Source organism: Camponotus vicinus, unplaced genomic scaffold (genome assembly GCF_025532165.1).
Source record: "Camponotus vicinus isolate PSW18456_S1 unplaced genomic scaffold, iyCamVici1.0 SCAF_3, whole genome shotgun sequence".
NCBI classification, from domain to species: Eukaryota; Metazoa; Arthropoda; class Insecta; order Hymenoptera; family Formicidae; genus Camponotus; species Camponotus vicinus.
The window spans coordinates 10139691-10155567 of NW_028141967.1; the positions used below are offsets into that span (position 1 = coordinate 10139691).

The following is a 15877-nucleotide window of genomic DNA, read 5'->3' on the forward strand; positions in this document are numbered from 1 at the left end:
CAATGTAAACGCGGACGCACTCTCGCGAAATCCGACCCCCACACCTGCCGCGAAAACCCAACAAATCCTAATCCTCGAAAACGATCCTATATCATCCGACTCAGATGAATCTTTATTTTCCGCAGTGCCAAAACCAGGCACTAGAGAGACCGGCACGCCAATCAATGCGGAGGGAACGCCCTCGACCTTACCCTGCAACCAGCTAAACGAAGCTGAGGAGTACGCGAACAGCGAAAGCGAGGCTAACGCCGAAAGCGACGCGGAATCCGAAAGTAGCACAGAGTCCGATGACGACGAACGACCGTTTGAAAACCCAAATGAACCCGCTATCATACGAAACCCAGTGGGACCTAACGTAATAACGATACCTGATAACTTCACGACACGACGCGACAACTTAGTTATTTTTACCACGCAACAAGGCATTCCGATCGACCAAGGGGCTCGCATGCTTGCAGACACTAAGTCGCTCCCTCTAATTAAAAATGCGACGCTAGGCAGAGCCCGAGTCGACCGGAATGGCTCGCGACGCATTATATCACTAATCATTAAAGATAGAGTATCAGGAATCACGGAAAAAGAAATCGTGAAGGAAACGATGCATTCCTTGCTAGACGTCGTCACCGAACTTGGCCTACAATCTATCTCTATCGCCAGAGGTAACGTTGACAATGTACCTTGGGAAACGGTATATATGCAACTCACCCGAACCCTAAGCGAAACTAGTATTAGAATCTTTATTTGTAAGAATGAAATTACGATACCCCCAGAAGAAAGTAGGCAACAGATCCTGTCGGAAAATCACTGTTCTGCCGTCGGCGGACACAAGGGCGTCACGAAAACATATAGACGAGTAAAGAAAAAGTATTTTTGGTCGGGAATGAAAGCCGACGTCCAATCATTCATAAAAAACTGCCGTGCTTGTCAACTAAAAAAGTTAGTAAGAACAAAAACTCGACAACCCATGGTGCTTACGGACACCCCTGACTCCGCCTTCGACAAAATCTCCATGGATATCATGGGCCCATTACCAACGACACAGTCAAAAAACTGTTACATACTTACTATACAGGACCTCCTAACTAAGTACTCGCTCGCGATACCGCTCCAACACGCCGGAGCCATAGAAGTAGCCGACGCGCTCACCAACGAGTTTATATGCACATTCGGTGCTCCCAAAGCAATCCTAACCGACCAAGGATCGCATTTCTTAAATAGCCTTATGCGAAACATAGCACGTAAGTTTAGAATTAAGCATTACAGAACCACAGCGTATAGACCACAAGCCAATGGCTCGGTCGAAAGATCGCACCAAGTCTTGTGGGAATACCTGAAGCAGTTCGTGGATAAAAATAACGAATGGGATAAGTGCCTAAAGTTAGCGTCCCTCTCTTACAACACTAGCGTCCACGAAGGCACTCAGTACACACCGCATGAACTCGTGTTCGGTAAAACCGCGCGGACCCCTGCGAGCGATCCCGTTACTGCGGATACGACCAACGAGAGTTATGCGGAATATCTTACAACACTTTTCAACAGCATCAAAGACGCACAAACTATCGCACGCGAAAACCTAATGCGCGCCAAAGAAAAATCCAAAAGATACTATGATCGTAGAATTAGGACGCGTAATTTTAAGATAGGCGATAACGTATACCTCCTTAAAGAACCCTCGAAAGGGAAGCTAGGGGACCAGTACGTAGGCCCCTACAAAATATTAGAGGTTCTCAAGAGCCACAATGTAAGACTAGCAATAAGCGCTACCAGGACCCGTGTAGTACACGCAGACAAGCTCAAACACTCACCGCATCGCGCCCCCACTACGGAGGCCTCCCCCACTCCAGAGCCGCTATATCAAAGGAAGTCGGACGGAGGACCGACCACAACTCAATCAAGCGCAGCACCATGAACATCGCCACCGTCACCATGGAAATCTTAGCGCATGCCATTGCCCTAATCCTGTTGTTACCTGCCGCATCATACTGTCTAATCGGATACGACTGCGGGGGACAAGGATTAAATATAACGTCATTATCGCTCCTAGACATCGGTAAATGCGCCGTCGACAACTAGAACCTAAGAGGGAAGCCACCTACGTACAGCTGTTACAAATGTCAACCCATGACCACACACACGTGATGCAGTGCAAAGTCGAAGTCGACCGCACGATATACTATTGTGGAATGCACTCGCACGTCTCGATAGTCCGAGGAGGACGCCGCCAATACACAATAGAACTCACCGAATCCATCTGCAAAAAGCTGCAAGACACGGGAACCATCGACATAGGAACAGGTCAACGAAGCATCCTCCAGTCATTCAAGAGGAACAGCACGGACGTGCGAAGCGTCACCCTCGCCGGCACCACCAGCATGGACGGAAGTTGCACCGGAACTCAATACGGAGATGCCTATGGAACATGGGAAAGTGCTGTCGTCCAGGCCGTCGTAAAAGTAACTCTTCGGAACTTCGACGCGGTCATCGATAGAAATACTAACGAGTTGATCCTACCATCCGGGGTGCACTGCAAAGCACTCACGGGAGAATGCATGGACCACGACGGCTCGGAGACCTACTGGACTATCACGCCAAGGGACAGCTGCCACTTCGACCAATACGACGTGCTATACGAGGGCCCAGCCGATAAACTCACGGCACAGACAAACACCGAGACGCCAACCGTTTACACAGTGACAACGAAGGAAACGACCTTCGCCCTCACCAAAACCACTGAGATGACACTGTGTGGCTACAAACTCATGCTGACGGAACACCCAAAATTATTCGTACTAGAAACAGAAAAGGGAAGAACATTCAAAATCCGCACAAGAATATCCGTCAGTAACTTAGACATTTTTTCGTATGTAAATTCTAAATTTATATACGTAGAAAAACATATTAAAACACAACTGACGCGACTCTACCGCGACATAATGGAACAAAAATGCGCGCTCGAAAAAGAAATATTACAAAACGCGCTCTCGCTCGCCAGTTTCGCCCCTGACGAAATGGCGCATCGAATAATGAAGGCACCTGGATACACCGCAGTCATGGCGGGAGAAGCCCTACACCTGGTCAAATGTCTAGCTGTAGAATGCCGAGTACGACCAACGGACGTCTGCTATAACGAAATCCCGGTAACGTACAAAAATCAATCATTATTCATGCTACCGAGGACAAGGATACTCACCAAAAAAGGAACGCCGAGGGACTGCAACGAATTCCTGCCAGTTATGTACAACATACACGGCAGCTGGTACCGCCTGATGCCACGACCACAAGAGGCGGCGGCACCTTCGATCATCCAACCGCTCACGAAACCCACCTGGAAATACGTGAGCCCCTCCTCTCTCGCCACCAGCGGCATCTATACCAGCGAAGATTTAGACAGACTCCGCGACCACATAATGTTCCCTATGGAAAAACCTTCGATGCTGAATACAATAGCAAGAGGGGCCATGGGACGAGAAATACCAGCAGGAAGTATATCCATGCTAAACCTGCTAGACGAAAAATCCTTGGACCAGATCGCGGAGAACGCAGGGCAAAAATTGTGGACAGGATTTATCACATTCGGATCGGCCAGCGCAGGTGTGATCGGAATTTTCATAATAATCCGATTAATAAAGCTAATCGTGGACACCATCATCCACGGATACGCATTGCATTCGATATACGGATGGAGCCTGCATCTACTGGGAGCGGTATGGACTTCAATGACGAACCTGCTCCTGTACACAGGATCACCAAGACGACGAATGGACGACGAGAATCAGCGATCCTCCAAACCCCTTTCGACGCCAGAAAATCAGCCCCCTAAAGCCCTCCCAATAACCGAAGACATTCGACCAACCCCCATAGAGCCCCCAATAAGTGAAGTGCGTGACTACCGAGAACTTCGAAAACTTTTGAACGAAAACGTGTAGTGCACACAAAATAGTTCTAAGCATATTATACATAGAATATAAGAGCGTGCGAAATAATTTACATTACTTTAGATTATACATGGAAAATGTTGGAACATCGTCCAACATTTTCATCTAAGGGGGGAGGTGTTACATCCCGCGCCTGATTTTTCCACGAACTTTCATGTAAATTTTCTAAGTTTCTTTCAGCGCATTTGAAAAGCGCGCCAAGGCGCGCTATGACACCGAACTCCGACTAGCGGCCAAGCGCGGCACTGCGTTAGATTTAAGCCTCCGCCAAGCGCCCAGAGATGGCGCTCAGCTAGGGCCCCTCTCTCTCCAAGCTCCCCACTTTCGACCGCCGCAGCAGTCGAGCCGCCGAAATCGAGGGACCTCGGAGCGGGCCCAGACTCAAGCAGTCTAACTCGCGACACCGAACCGACAAGTCCTAAGCTGGACTCTAACTCTAATTCCATATCATAATCTTAACTCAAATTCCAAATTCATTATAAATTCATTCTCGAATCTAAGTGCTATTACATTTTGTGTATTATTTTAGAAATATATATTAGTGTGTGCTAAACTTCGTGATCATTCAAAAAAATTCTAATTCAATAAATCCACATCCCACGCGACGCGACGTTAATATACAGATATTCTTAACCAGGCACGTGCTACTAAATTATAACAATTAAATCGAGTTTTCGTATTTGAAGTGACGACAGAGAGGACAAACCGCTCGTCGCCTACAGAAAATACGAAGCATAATTGATTACTTCTGATTCAAAGTGACGACTCAGAGAGGACAAGCCGCTCGACGTCTACAGAAAATCCGAAGCATAATCAATCATTTCTGATTTGAAGTGACGGCTCAGAGAGGACAAGCCGCTCGACGCCTACAGAAAATCCGAATATGACTTTAATTTTCTACAATGCCTAAAACACGCCGTGCCGGTAGGAAAAATCAACTCCGTCGGATGATAGCGAGACATTACTACGCCGCGTCCACCAATTATATCGATATCGTAGAAACAAACCACTACGATAAAGAATACGAACAATTATTCGCGAGTGCAAATAAAACCACGTGCTTAATAAAGTGGCCAGAACGACTCATCCCCATCGACGTTGATAACCAGCCGCATCAACCCGCTTCCGTTCATCCCGGAGACCCGCGTGGAGCGCCGCGATCCCCGCCTACCAGTGCAGCCTGATTAATCAACGCGGCCAGGCCACGTGGAAATTAATCCTTGAAAGGAAATGAAGCGAAGCCATCTTGGAGGTAAGTGACGGTTGAAAATTCCTGTTTGTGCAAGTCACGACTTTTTGCCAGGCCCATCGTGTTTTTGTATAAGGTTTCACTTTTACGATCTTAGCCCGACCCTTCGGCGCCGCGGTACATTCCAGTGGTCAATCGAGTCTCTCTGTATTAAATCCCCGGCCTTATCTCCGCGAATTACCGCGAATACCGGCTCTATTCCGCGAATAATAGCCAAATATTAATAATAATAATAACAATTCGAATTCATAGTGATAAATGACCGCGGTCCTCTCCTTAAGCTGTAATTAACGAAATTATGAATTGGGATTTAATCCGACGCTTGGGATTTAACGCAACGACCTACTAACCCATTTTCAACTTTGGGATTTAACGCAACGACCTACTAACCTATTTTCAACTTCGGGATTTAACGCGATGACCCACTGACCCAGTGACCTAATTTTTTATTTTGGGATTTAACGCGATGACCCACTGACCCAGTGACCTAATTTTTATTTTGGGATTTAACGCGATGACCCACTGACCCAGTGACCTAATTTTTATTCTGGGATTTAACGCGATGACCCACTGACCCAGTGACCTAATTTTATTTTGGGATTTAATGCGATGACCCAGTGACCTACATAAATTGACCCAATTACCCCGTGACCTACTTTCCCGAATCCCTTTAAACCGACGCTGCGTTAAAGGGACTTAGTCCCAACCGAGACCTACTTTCAAGAAAATCCCTGGAAAATCGGATTTCACCCGACAAAATCGCTCTCCCCCGATGCGATCCCGCGTGTTTCGTGATCGGATCACTCAAGCCCCCCTTAATACCCCCGATCTCTCCCTGAGCTTTTGCCAGAAAGCTTGCGGTTTCGCGAATAATCAAACTAGAGCCGCTCTGTGCGCATTCTGTTATTATTCCCTGCCCGCTGAAGAGCGTCTACGGTATAATTACGTGACGAAACATAGACTTATAATTGGCGAACCCATCGGATTCGGGTGTTACTCCTGTGGAAGTAGATTAAGCAGCATCAGAATTAGCGACGAATGCCCCGAGTGCCCTGAACGACTTCTAGACTATTGGCTACACCCTGCCAATCATCCAGTAACTCAAGACGGTAATATAGTCATCCCTATCGTGTACCCCGACGAAGAGTCCACTGACTCCGAGCCCGAACAATAATTCCGAGCGCTTCAGATCGCACGTATCCCCGGGAAGAGCCGCATAGGTTCGCTTGACCCGAAAAAGCGATTGAGCCCCGCGACGTCCGAATTCTCTTTTAGAGCCGCGACATCCCGGGACGTAACAACAGCTATAGCGGCAAGCGGCGGTCGAGCCGCCTACGCCCGGGAGCGCCGCATTCTCCTACCACTGCGGATAGCCGGCACGGAGTAGGGACCAGAGGGTACCTCAGGGAGCGCAGCTCAGTCTTCCGCGCATTTGACCTGGAGCTCTCGAGAAGAAAACAACTAAAGCGATCACGAGCGTATTACAGAACATTTTCGAGTCGAAAAAGAACTTAGTCGCAGGATATTTTTCCGGACTAAGAACTTAGTCTAGAGAGCAGTCGAACATTATAGTATACTTTAAGAAAATAAAGTGTCTTTAAACCATCACTTGGGTCTTCTGCCGATCATTTGTCACCGGTTCCTCCGACTCTCCTACAGGGACATCGCCGAGGCAGACCGTCCTCCACGGAGATCCATCGCATATCCTGACAGCAGTACTTTTGGGTAAGTACTCGTTTTAATTATTCAATATTTTCTTTTTCATCTCTCGTGATCTGCAACCATCAACCGAATATTATTATTATTTTTGCATGACATATTGAGGAATTTTATTACACATAATAGTCAACAACTTACCTTCATACAATTCCAACGTCTTCTCCTTCCGATAACACGAGTACGTTGATTGCCTTTGAACGTTAAACGCTCAGTCTGTCTTTGGTTTTATCCACAAGAGTGAATCGTCGCTTTCGACTTGTCAATCGATGTGCATTGGGTAGCCTACCCTACCCCTCTGCCGTTTCCGCGAAGAATTTTCTTTAGAGGAATTTTCTTTACGGACTCTGTGCCGCTGTGACGTGACGTCTTGCACATCGAAACTCGTCGTAGAGCATGGGACGCACTCTCGAAGGACCGACTGACACATAGTATGATAACTCTGGTTTAGTATCATATATTAGAAGAATTATTTAATAATAATAAAACTAAACCAGTAGGTACGGTATCCATCTTATATTCAAACATTCCTACACCCCCTTCCTTACCACGTCACTGCATGTGAGGTAACTAACTAATAATTTTCTCTTATAATAAATGAGGAGTCGCGATTTCAGAATCTGTCCTGTCTCTTTCTCTAAACTGGTTACGAAACTTTAGATTTACGCGGTACATTCCTTTTTTTTGACAGGTGACCCCTCGAAATTTCCATCGTAAGTATTAGATGCCGCGAAATAATTCCAAATTATCCTTTCGATAAAACAAATTTTAAAACTTAAATTATTTTAATAATAGATGGTTAGCGCCCGACGACCAGACCCAATAACTCGCCGCGAATTTCCCTTGCAAAACCCAGGTGTAACCCGGCGGGAAATATTTAGACAGAGATTGTTGCGAGACCGTCCCTCCGTCGCTCGTCAATTATTTATAGATAGGGACGAGATTCCTACCGGAATAGCAAGGGCCGCAACCGACCGCGAAGACACACTCTTCGACCTCTCTTTCGCACCCTTGCCCCCAGAGCTAAATCCAGAAAACAACAACGGCAATCTCCCTGCGATACCAGCTGGCGCAGAGTCCGAGGAAGAGGAAATTGAATCTGCGGGTTCGGACACATCAAGCGACGCGTCCACAATAATCATTGATTTGGACGACCGAACGGACGGAATTCCCTTGGGGCTGCTCCGCGCTTGGGAGCGAAACGGGGAAATAAGGAGGAGCCCAGTGACGTTGGATCGACGGGTCCAAACTTCACCACCGCCTAGCCTCCCACGAACCCCAGACTCTTTTCCGGGGTACTCGCCGCCAAATTATTCTCCTGTCTTGCCTGAAGAAGTAGATATAGATTCCCCAAATATCATTCCGAGTGAAGAGGACTTCATCGATTATGAAATTAACCAACTTCTTGATTATTTAGATAGCGAAGAGTTCCTCGATTCTATTGTCGAACCATAAAATCCTAAATAACCTTTGAATACACATATATACAAATATATTCAATATACATATATACCTTTAATGTAAGGGAACGAGGAAGGATGAGATAAATAAAAGAGAAAAAAAAAACAGAAATTTATAACATAATAAATTTGCATATTTATTTATCAACCTTAAAACACCTCCGAAAAGAAGCGTCCTACAGATCTAGAATCTCTCGGCGTCCCAGGGTATAGCCGGCGTGGCAGGTTGCCCTGAAAAACAAAATAGAGAGATATAATATTGTTCGTCCCTGCACGGTGCGCCCTGCAGAATCGTTGAATAAACGATCGAATAGGACGTAACAATGGTCAGCCAATGAATTACACACGCAGAACTGTCAATCATAGTAAGTGGTATGTGGATGAATTGACAGGTGTTCACACAAATAGCATCGAAGTTGAGTGAAAAGTCGCTCGAGATTGATTTCGTGGTCGCAGTTTTCCTCGAAGAGAGAAAAGCGAAGGCAAACAATTCGCGGATCATTTATGTGAATACCTTTGGCGACTTGATATTAAGCGCAATGGAATTGATGGAGTATCTGCTGATGGCCATCAAGCATGAAATGGGGATTGATGGGATGATAAGCGGTTAGATTAGGATAGGTGAGGTTAGGTTAGGTTAAGTGAAAGGCCGCGAGCGAAGGAAGCGGACAAAACCTAGTTCTTTGTTGTTTTTCTACACATGATGCAATTTTGTAATATTTTAATCATGTTGAATTTTGTTAATTATTTATGTTTCCGATATTAATTTGTAATAAATAATGATCGTTCACGACGCGAAACACCGCGAATCACTTTTATTTTTGTCAAACCTTCAATCATTCGTGAAAAGTGCACAAACTTCGTCATCACTTTTTAACTTTTAACTTTTTAATTTGACATCACCGACGAAAACTAATACCGCCATCGTGTTCAGCATGTCATGATCAATCAGAAAACATACCACTTTTTCTCACAACTTGTGCTCCCTAAAACAAAGCTGTACCTAAAATCTTACATATTATTTTATTACAAAAATAATATCAAAAAATTGCGTCAACTAAAAATAAAAATCTACAAAAATATTTTAACCAGAAAAAGTTATATAAAATAATTGTTTTAATTTTTTATAAAAATAATAATATTAAAAATAATAATATTAAAAATAATAATATTAAAAAGTTGTACTAACTAAATAAAAATTTATACTGTAAAATTTCATTTTTTGTTTGCAATATTAAAAGAAAAAATATATCTAATAAGTAGCAATATAATATTTATTATAATATACGGGTACTGCCTCTAGTGTAAGAAGTAAGAAAAGTGAGATTGGTGCGATGGTAAAATTAAAAGAACGAAAAGGAGATTAGATGGTAATGAAAGTGAAGATGAGAATGCGTGTGAGAACGAGCTTATGAGAGTTAAGAAAGTGGGTGAGTCTCTGCGATGTTTTGTTTTAAATGAGGAATAAAATGTTTAAGAATGCTTGCGAATATATATTGAGAAGAGTGGTTGAATATGAATTTATTATCAATAGTTTAATTTGTATGAATTTGTATGAATATTAATTTGTATGAGCGTCTGGTTGGTCAACTGGAAGGATGTAAAATATTTCCTATGGCAGTAAGAGTAGTATGAGAACGAATGTTGCTAATGTAGATCAAGTAAAGAAAAGGAAGAATATGAGTTATGCGATAGTTATTAAAGGATCTGATGGAAATAAAGAAATGTTGAGTAATGAAGTTAAGGCACAAAGCGAATGTGTGAGATCTGAATTAAGTGTAAGAGTTAAAGCCATTTGGAAGATTAGGAATGATGGTTTAACGATAGAGATAGTGAATATGAAAGGAAGATGATTCAGGAGTGTAAGGAATTTGGAAATGTTGGATTAAAAGTTGAATTACTGACAAGTAACGCTACTCAAGTGCCATTCGCCGATATTCTTGAAACTTTGCACACACGTAGTACATCGAAAAACATTAAACACGTGTTTTTTTATTTTGGCTAACAAGGCGTTTTAAGGTTAGAAAACGCATTCGAAAGTTTAACACCATTTACCACAATGCTAACTAACACTACTCATGAGTGTCATTCTCTTACAGCTTTTATGACATTTCTCTATCATAATTTCATTGTCTGCGTGTTTTTGAGATCGTTAATGACGATTTTGACATCAGTTATATCAATGTAGAGGCTGATGAAAAATGGCAAATTTAATAGTAGTCTTACGAAGGATGTCAAAATGTGACTGGGCAAATATCGGTGGGCAAACTTCTTAACACCCTTCTTTCAAATGACGGAAACAATAAGCAAATCACGAAATTTTAAGAAATTGAACCTTATGAAGACAGGATTATTAGGTCTTTTTAATGTTTCCAATTATACAATCTGACATATAGTAATCAGAACGGCCGATGGTAACTTATATGTTCAAGTTTCGTCTAACATGCTTACGATACCACAATTTGCACATATATTGTCAAAATGAATTATATTTTTACCGCATTTCATTATCATTATTGCAACTTTTGCTAATACCATTCATAACGAATAAGGTTTCATCAATCGTTTTTAAAGGTTGAAATCAGGGAGCAATACGACAGGCTTCTGATTACAATAAGTTATATTCACAAAGTATTATCTTTTTTCATTGCGTATTTTCGAACTACAATTGATAACAATTAGTTTTTCATCGGCCATTTTCACAGCACGGCTTTAATATTTTCTACATTGTGTATCTCTTTGAATACAATTTACAACAAATAGGTTTTCATCAGCTGTTTCCACGTCTACTATTTGTTATTAATTGTAATAACGTTAAGTACTATTCTTTCTCTGCGTTTCTCTCGAAAAAATTCATCAAAACATATCTATGAATCCAAAAAATATTCTTCGTTTACTAACACATAGTTTCAGTGATTCGCAGTATGATGTTGAATCGATTGTGACAGAAGATGAAAGATCATTTGCAGCTTATTTGGAAGATCTCATTAAATTCTTCTGTTGGTTCCAACGTGTTCACTGAAACTTACGAAACATTGTGTTATAATGATGACAGCGTAATATCTGATGCTGTTGAAGTCGATGACGATTTTGAAGATGACTTTGAATGTGTTGTTCAAGATGATAAAAAACTGAAAGTTGAGATAGACGTTTATTATAAAAACAGAGCGGTCAAGTTTTGGCGATCTGCTAAAAATGGTAACATGAGCTTTAGTACGGTAAAAAGTAGATTTAAGAGGGTTCCAGATAAAAAAACTTACAGGTGGGAAGCACAAGTAGCGGAGGGAGGCACAAGGAATGAGAAATTGTTTCGTATCAGTACATATGTTTTAGATCAATTCAAAAATGCTATGGAAAAATCACTACCTGTTCATGATTTAGAGTTGAAAAGATGGGCTTTGAAAGCAAGGGATGATGTTAAACTATCAAATAAACTCTTCTCTGCTTCTTCCAAATGGATCCATACTTTCAAAGTGAGACATGGAATAGTATCTAGAAAGATTAACAAGTTTGTTACGAAAACCCAGATAACGAGTAAAGAAACTCTCGTACAGAAGAGTAATGAATTCGTTGCAACAGTGAGATCAGAAATATTATCTATAGGAGAAGATAATGTATTCAATTCTGATCAATCAGGCTTTAATTTAGAATCACATGCAGGGCGTACATTGTCATTTAAAGGTACTTTGAAAGTTGAATGCTTGGCTCAATCTATATATTCACTGACTCACAGTGACTACACTATACAGCCTTTTATATCTGCAAGTGGGGTCTTAAAATCACCTTTGCTAATAGTGTTACAAGAGACACAAGGTAAATTTGGTCCGATCGTCAGAAACAATATTTATAAAGATGAAAATATTCTTGTGCTTGCTTCGAAATCTGGCAAACTTTCATCAGATCTTGCTGTAAAATGGTTTGTCGATGCTTTATTGCCTAATGTTAATGAAGCATCGGCTCTATGTTTAGACTCTTGGACTGGACAAATGGAAGAAAAGTTCGATGTTATAGATAAGCGTGGTAAAAGAGTCAAAATTTTAACTATTCCCGCAGGGACAACTGGTATGATCCAGCCATTAGATGTTTATACTTTCAGACCATGGAAGAACTTTCTTAAACATTTCTCGGACTTAATCATACTATATAACTACGACATCAATTTACATTTGAGGAATAACATCTTAAAGATTCAGTCATTGATTCATAACCAGTTCTCATCACCAAGAGTTGTAAATTTATTCAAATACGCTTGGTGGAAAAGCGGGTATACTTCAGAAAAACCAGAAAAATGTGCAACACCTGTGGAATACTGCTTCGAGAATTGTGGTACACACTGTAGGTTTTGCACAAACATTTCCATCATAAAATGCGCTTGGTGCAACGAATCTTTATGTATACAACACTTTTTTGCTCCAGACTATAATGCTTCTCCTCACTACTGCAAAAGATACGTGAAATGAAGGCAATATTTTTAATTCCATCCTTTTCTTTTTAGCAAGATATGGGGAATTAAAATTCAAGTATATGGAGAAGGCCGCACCTTGTCTTCAGTGGCCGGGTAAATCTCTATCTTGCCTTCACTGGTCGGGTAGTACCACTATCTTGCCTTCACTGGTCGGGTATAGTACCACTATTTTGCCTTCACTGGACGGGTAGTACCACTATCTTGCCTTCACTGGTCGGGTATAGTACCACTATCTTGCCTTCACTGGTTGAGTATAGTACCACTATCTTGCCTTCACTGGTCGGGTATAGTACCACTATCTTGCCTTCACTGGTCGGGTATAGTACCACTATCTTGCCTTCACTGGTCGGGTATAGTACCACTATCTTGCCTTCACTGGTCGGGTATAGTACCACTATCTTGCCTTCACTGGTCGGATATAGTACCACTATCTTGCCTTCACTGGTCGGGTAGTACCACTATCTTGCCTTCACTGGTCGGGTATAGTACCACTACCTTGCCTTCACTGGCTGGGTAGACCTTCCCATTGCCTTCAGTTTCCGCCATTTGGATGCGTCATATTGAATTTTTCATCCGCCACCTCTAGATTGATATAACTGTTGCCAAAATCGTAATCATGTATCTAATAAACTTCGCAAGTGGCGTTAAATAAAGTTTTTGAAACTTCTGCGATTTTCTCCACCATTTTGTATTTGCCATTCTGAATCTCGTTAAACTAATGTCAAAATCGTCATTAGCGATCTCAAAAACACGCAGACAATGAAATTATGATAGAGAAATGTCGTAAAAGCTGTAAGAGAATGACACTCATGAGTAGCGTTAGTTAGCATTGTGCTAAATGGTGTTAAACTTTCGAATGCGTTTTCTAACCTTAAAACGCCTTGTTAGCCAAAATAAAAAAACACGTGTTTAATGTTTTTCGATGTACTACGTGTGTGCAAAGTTTCAAGAATATCGGCGAATGGCACTTGAGTAGTGTTACTTGTGAGAAGGATAGGCCTTAAGGTTATAATCTACGATGTTGCGAATGTAATGACTGAGTGTGTTCATGAATGAATTGTATGCTAGGAATCTAAAGAATGTGATTAGTGAGAGTGATTTTAAAGAAAGAGTCAAAATGATAAGTAGGCGGAGTAAAAAAAGGGCAAATGTTAGGAGTATAATTCTTGAAGTGAGAAAGTTCGCGATAGTTTGAATAATAGTTAAGTGTATGCTGAATTATGTGCGTTTAAGGTGAAAGCTTTTGAAAATGTCCTCAAATGTTTTGTGTGATAGATACGGACATGCAATGAAAGAATATAAAGTTGGAAAGTTATGTAGAAAGTGTTGTGAGAAAAATCACTTAGTTGCAAATTGTAAGAAGGTTGAATGCTGTATAAATTGTAAGATGAAAGACCTTCTCTCGAGCACTCTGTGTTGTCGGTTATATGTCCAGAATATGTGTAATTGAAAGAATGAGAGAAAGAATTAGCAGTGATTGAATATACATGGAAGATGTTGCAATTAAACTGCCAGAGATCCTATAAAGTAATGTATGAATTGGAGGTGATCACACATAATCAATCATAAATAATCTGGATCCCGCTCCAGCACCAAATACAGCTACGGCCGCAAAATAATCTTCAACAAAATAACGCTCAGAGCCTGCAGCGGGACAATATGCCGAGAAGAAAAGGTTCGAAGCTAAAAGGTCGGATGACGGCGTACGCGTTCTTCGTTCCAGACATGTCATCAAGAGCACAAAAAGAAACATCTCGAGAAGATCGTTTTCCGGGAATTCTCCAAAAAATGAGCAATGAGATGGAAGACTATGTCGGTCATAGAGAAGAAATATTTCCATGAAATGGCAGAGAAAGATAAGAAAATATACAATGCAGAATTACACGCCGCCCAATGGAGAAAATAAAGGTAAAGGCAAGAAACGCAAACACATTAAGGATCACAATGCTCCTAAAAGATGTAATTGCGTGTGGAAAAAGTAGAGTGATATATGAATGGATTAAAGATGTGAGATTTGCGAGTAATTGTGAGTGGTTTGACTCTGGATTTGCTCTTGTTGACTGAACATGACAGTGTGAATGCGTATTTGTATGAGCGGAAGTTAGTGAAAACGGACAAATGTGATTGTAGTAATGTTAGTAAGAATTGGGACATATTGTTTGAATGTGAATATTGGGATCTCCGAATCTTCAAGATTTTGGTGTGTCTGTTTTGGATGACACTGTTTGAGTGGAGTGTTAGAAAATAAGGAACAATATGGTAGATTAAATTTATATGCGAGAAGAGTTTGAAAGAAAAAGAATACATGTGAATAGGAGTGAATGAATGAGTGCCAGGTTCTTGAGGCGCAGGATGAATATCGCAAAGGTCATCCTGGTTAGAACAGTGTTGGCTGATTTCTGTATGGGTTCTTCGGAGGGTAGTGTTTCCGCGCACTCGAGGCGCTGGTCGACCAGTACCGGGAATATAGGTAATCAAACTGATAGTAGCTACGGCTGCGAACACCGATGATTTGAACTGGTATCGCGGGGGCCAGGGGCCCACAGGATCTCGATCCTGGGCCTCGCCATGGATAGGATCATCGCGGAGGCAGTACTTTATAGCAAAATGCGGGCTAGGAATCCCAAGAGATCCCGGCGGGTGAGCTGCGATACTTAGCTCGGGTACTAACCTGCAGAGTGTAGACGGTCGCTCGCCCCAACCAGTGAATTACTGCCAGGACCATCCTGGTAATATAGTAATAACTCCGATTCTTGCCGGATCGCGCTGATTGGGCGTACCCTAATCCTCTGTCCTTGAGGATAAATAGAGCTCATGGAGCAAATATTGCACGTAAATCAAAGAAAAAGGCTAATCCCTAGAAAAGTCCCTATCTTCCCCTCGTAGGTACACCTTGTCGTGGTGAGGGGACTCAATAACCGAAAAATGAAGGAATGTGCCCAGCCCTGTCTGATCGCAGAAAGTCGTGCTCTGGCGCTTTTAGCTGTGCAAAGACGGGGCGCACAGCATAGTCACGAGTTGGTGTCAGCCTTTTTTTTTACATGGGGAAATG

At 42.1% G+C, this 15877-nt stretch overlaps 1 protein-coding gene across 1 annotated transcript; it reads left to right on the plus strand.

Annotated features, from left to right (window-relative positions):
- Positions 1-2933: 2933 nt before the first annotated feature.
- On the plus strand, positions 2934-4073 carry LOC145969254 (uncharacterized). Its single transcript, XM_083095220.1, has one exon. It carries the CDS (start codon positions 2934-2936, stop codon positions 3924-3926), a length of 993 nt encoding a protein of 330 aa, XP_082951346.1. The 3' UTR covers positions 3927-4073.
- The last annotated feature ends 11804 nt before the right edge of the window (positions 4074-15877 follow it).

Excerpts from the sequence above, each read along its gene's own strand:
- LOC145969254 (XM_083095220.1), top strand. The coding sequence starts at position 2,934 with ATGGAACAAAAATGCGCGCTCGAAAAAGAAATATTACAAAACGCGCTC.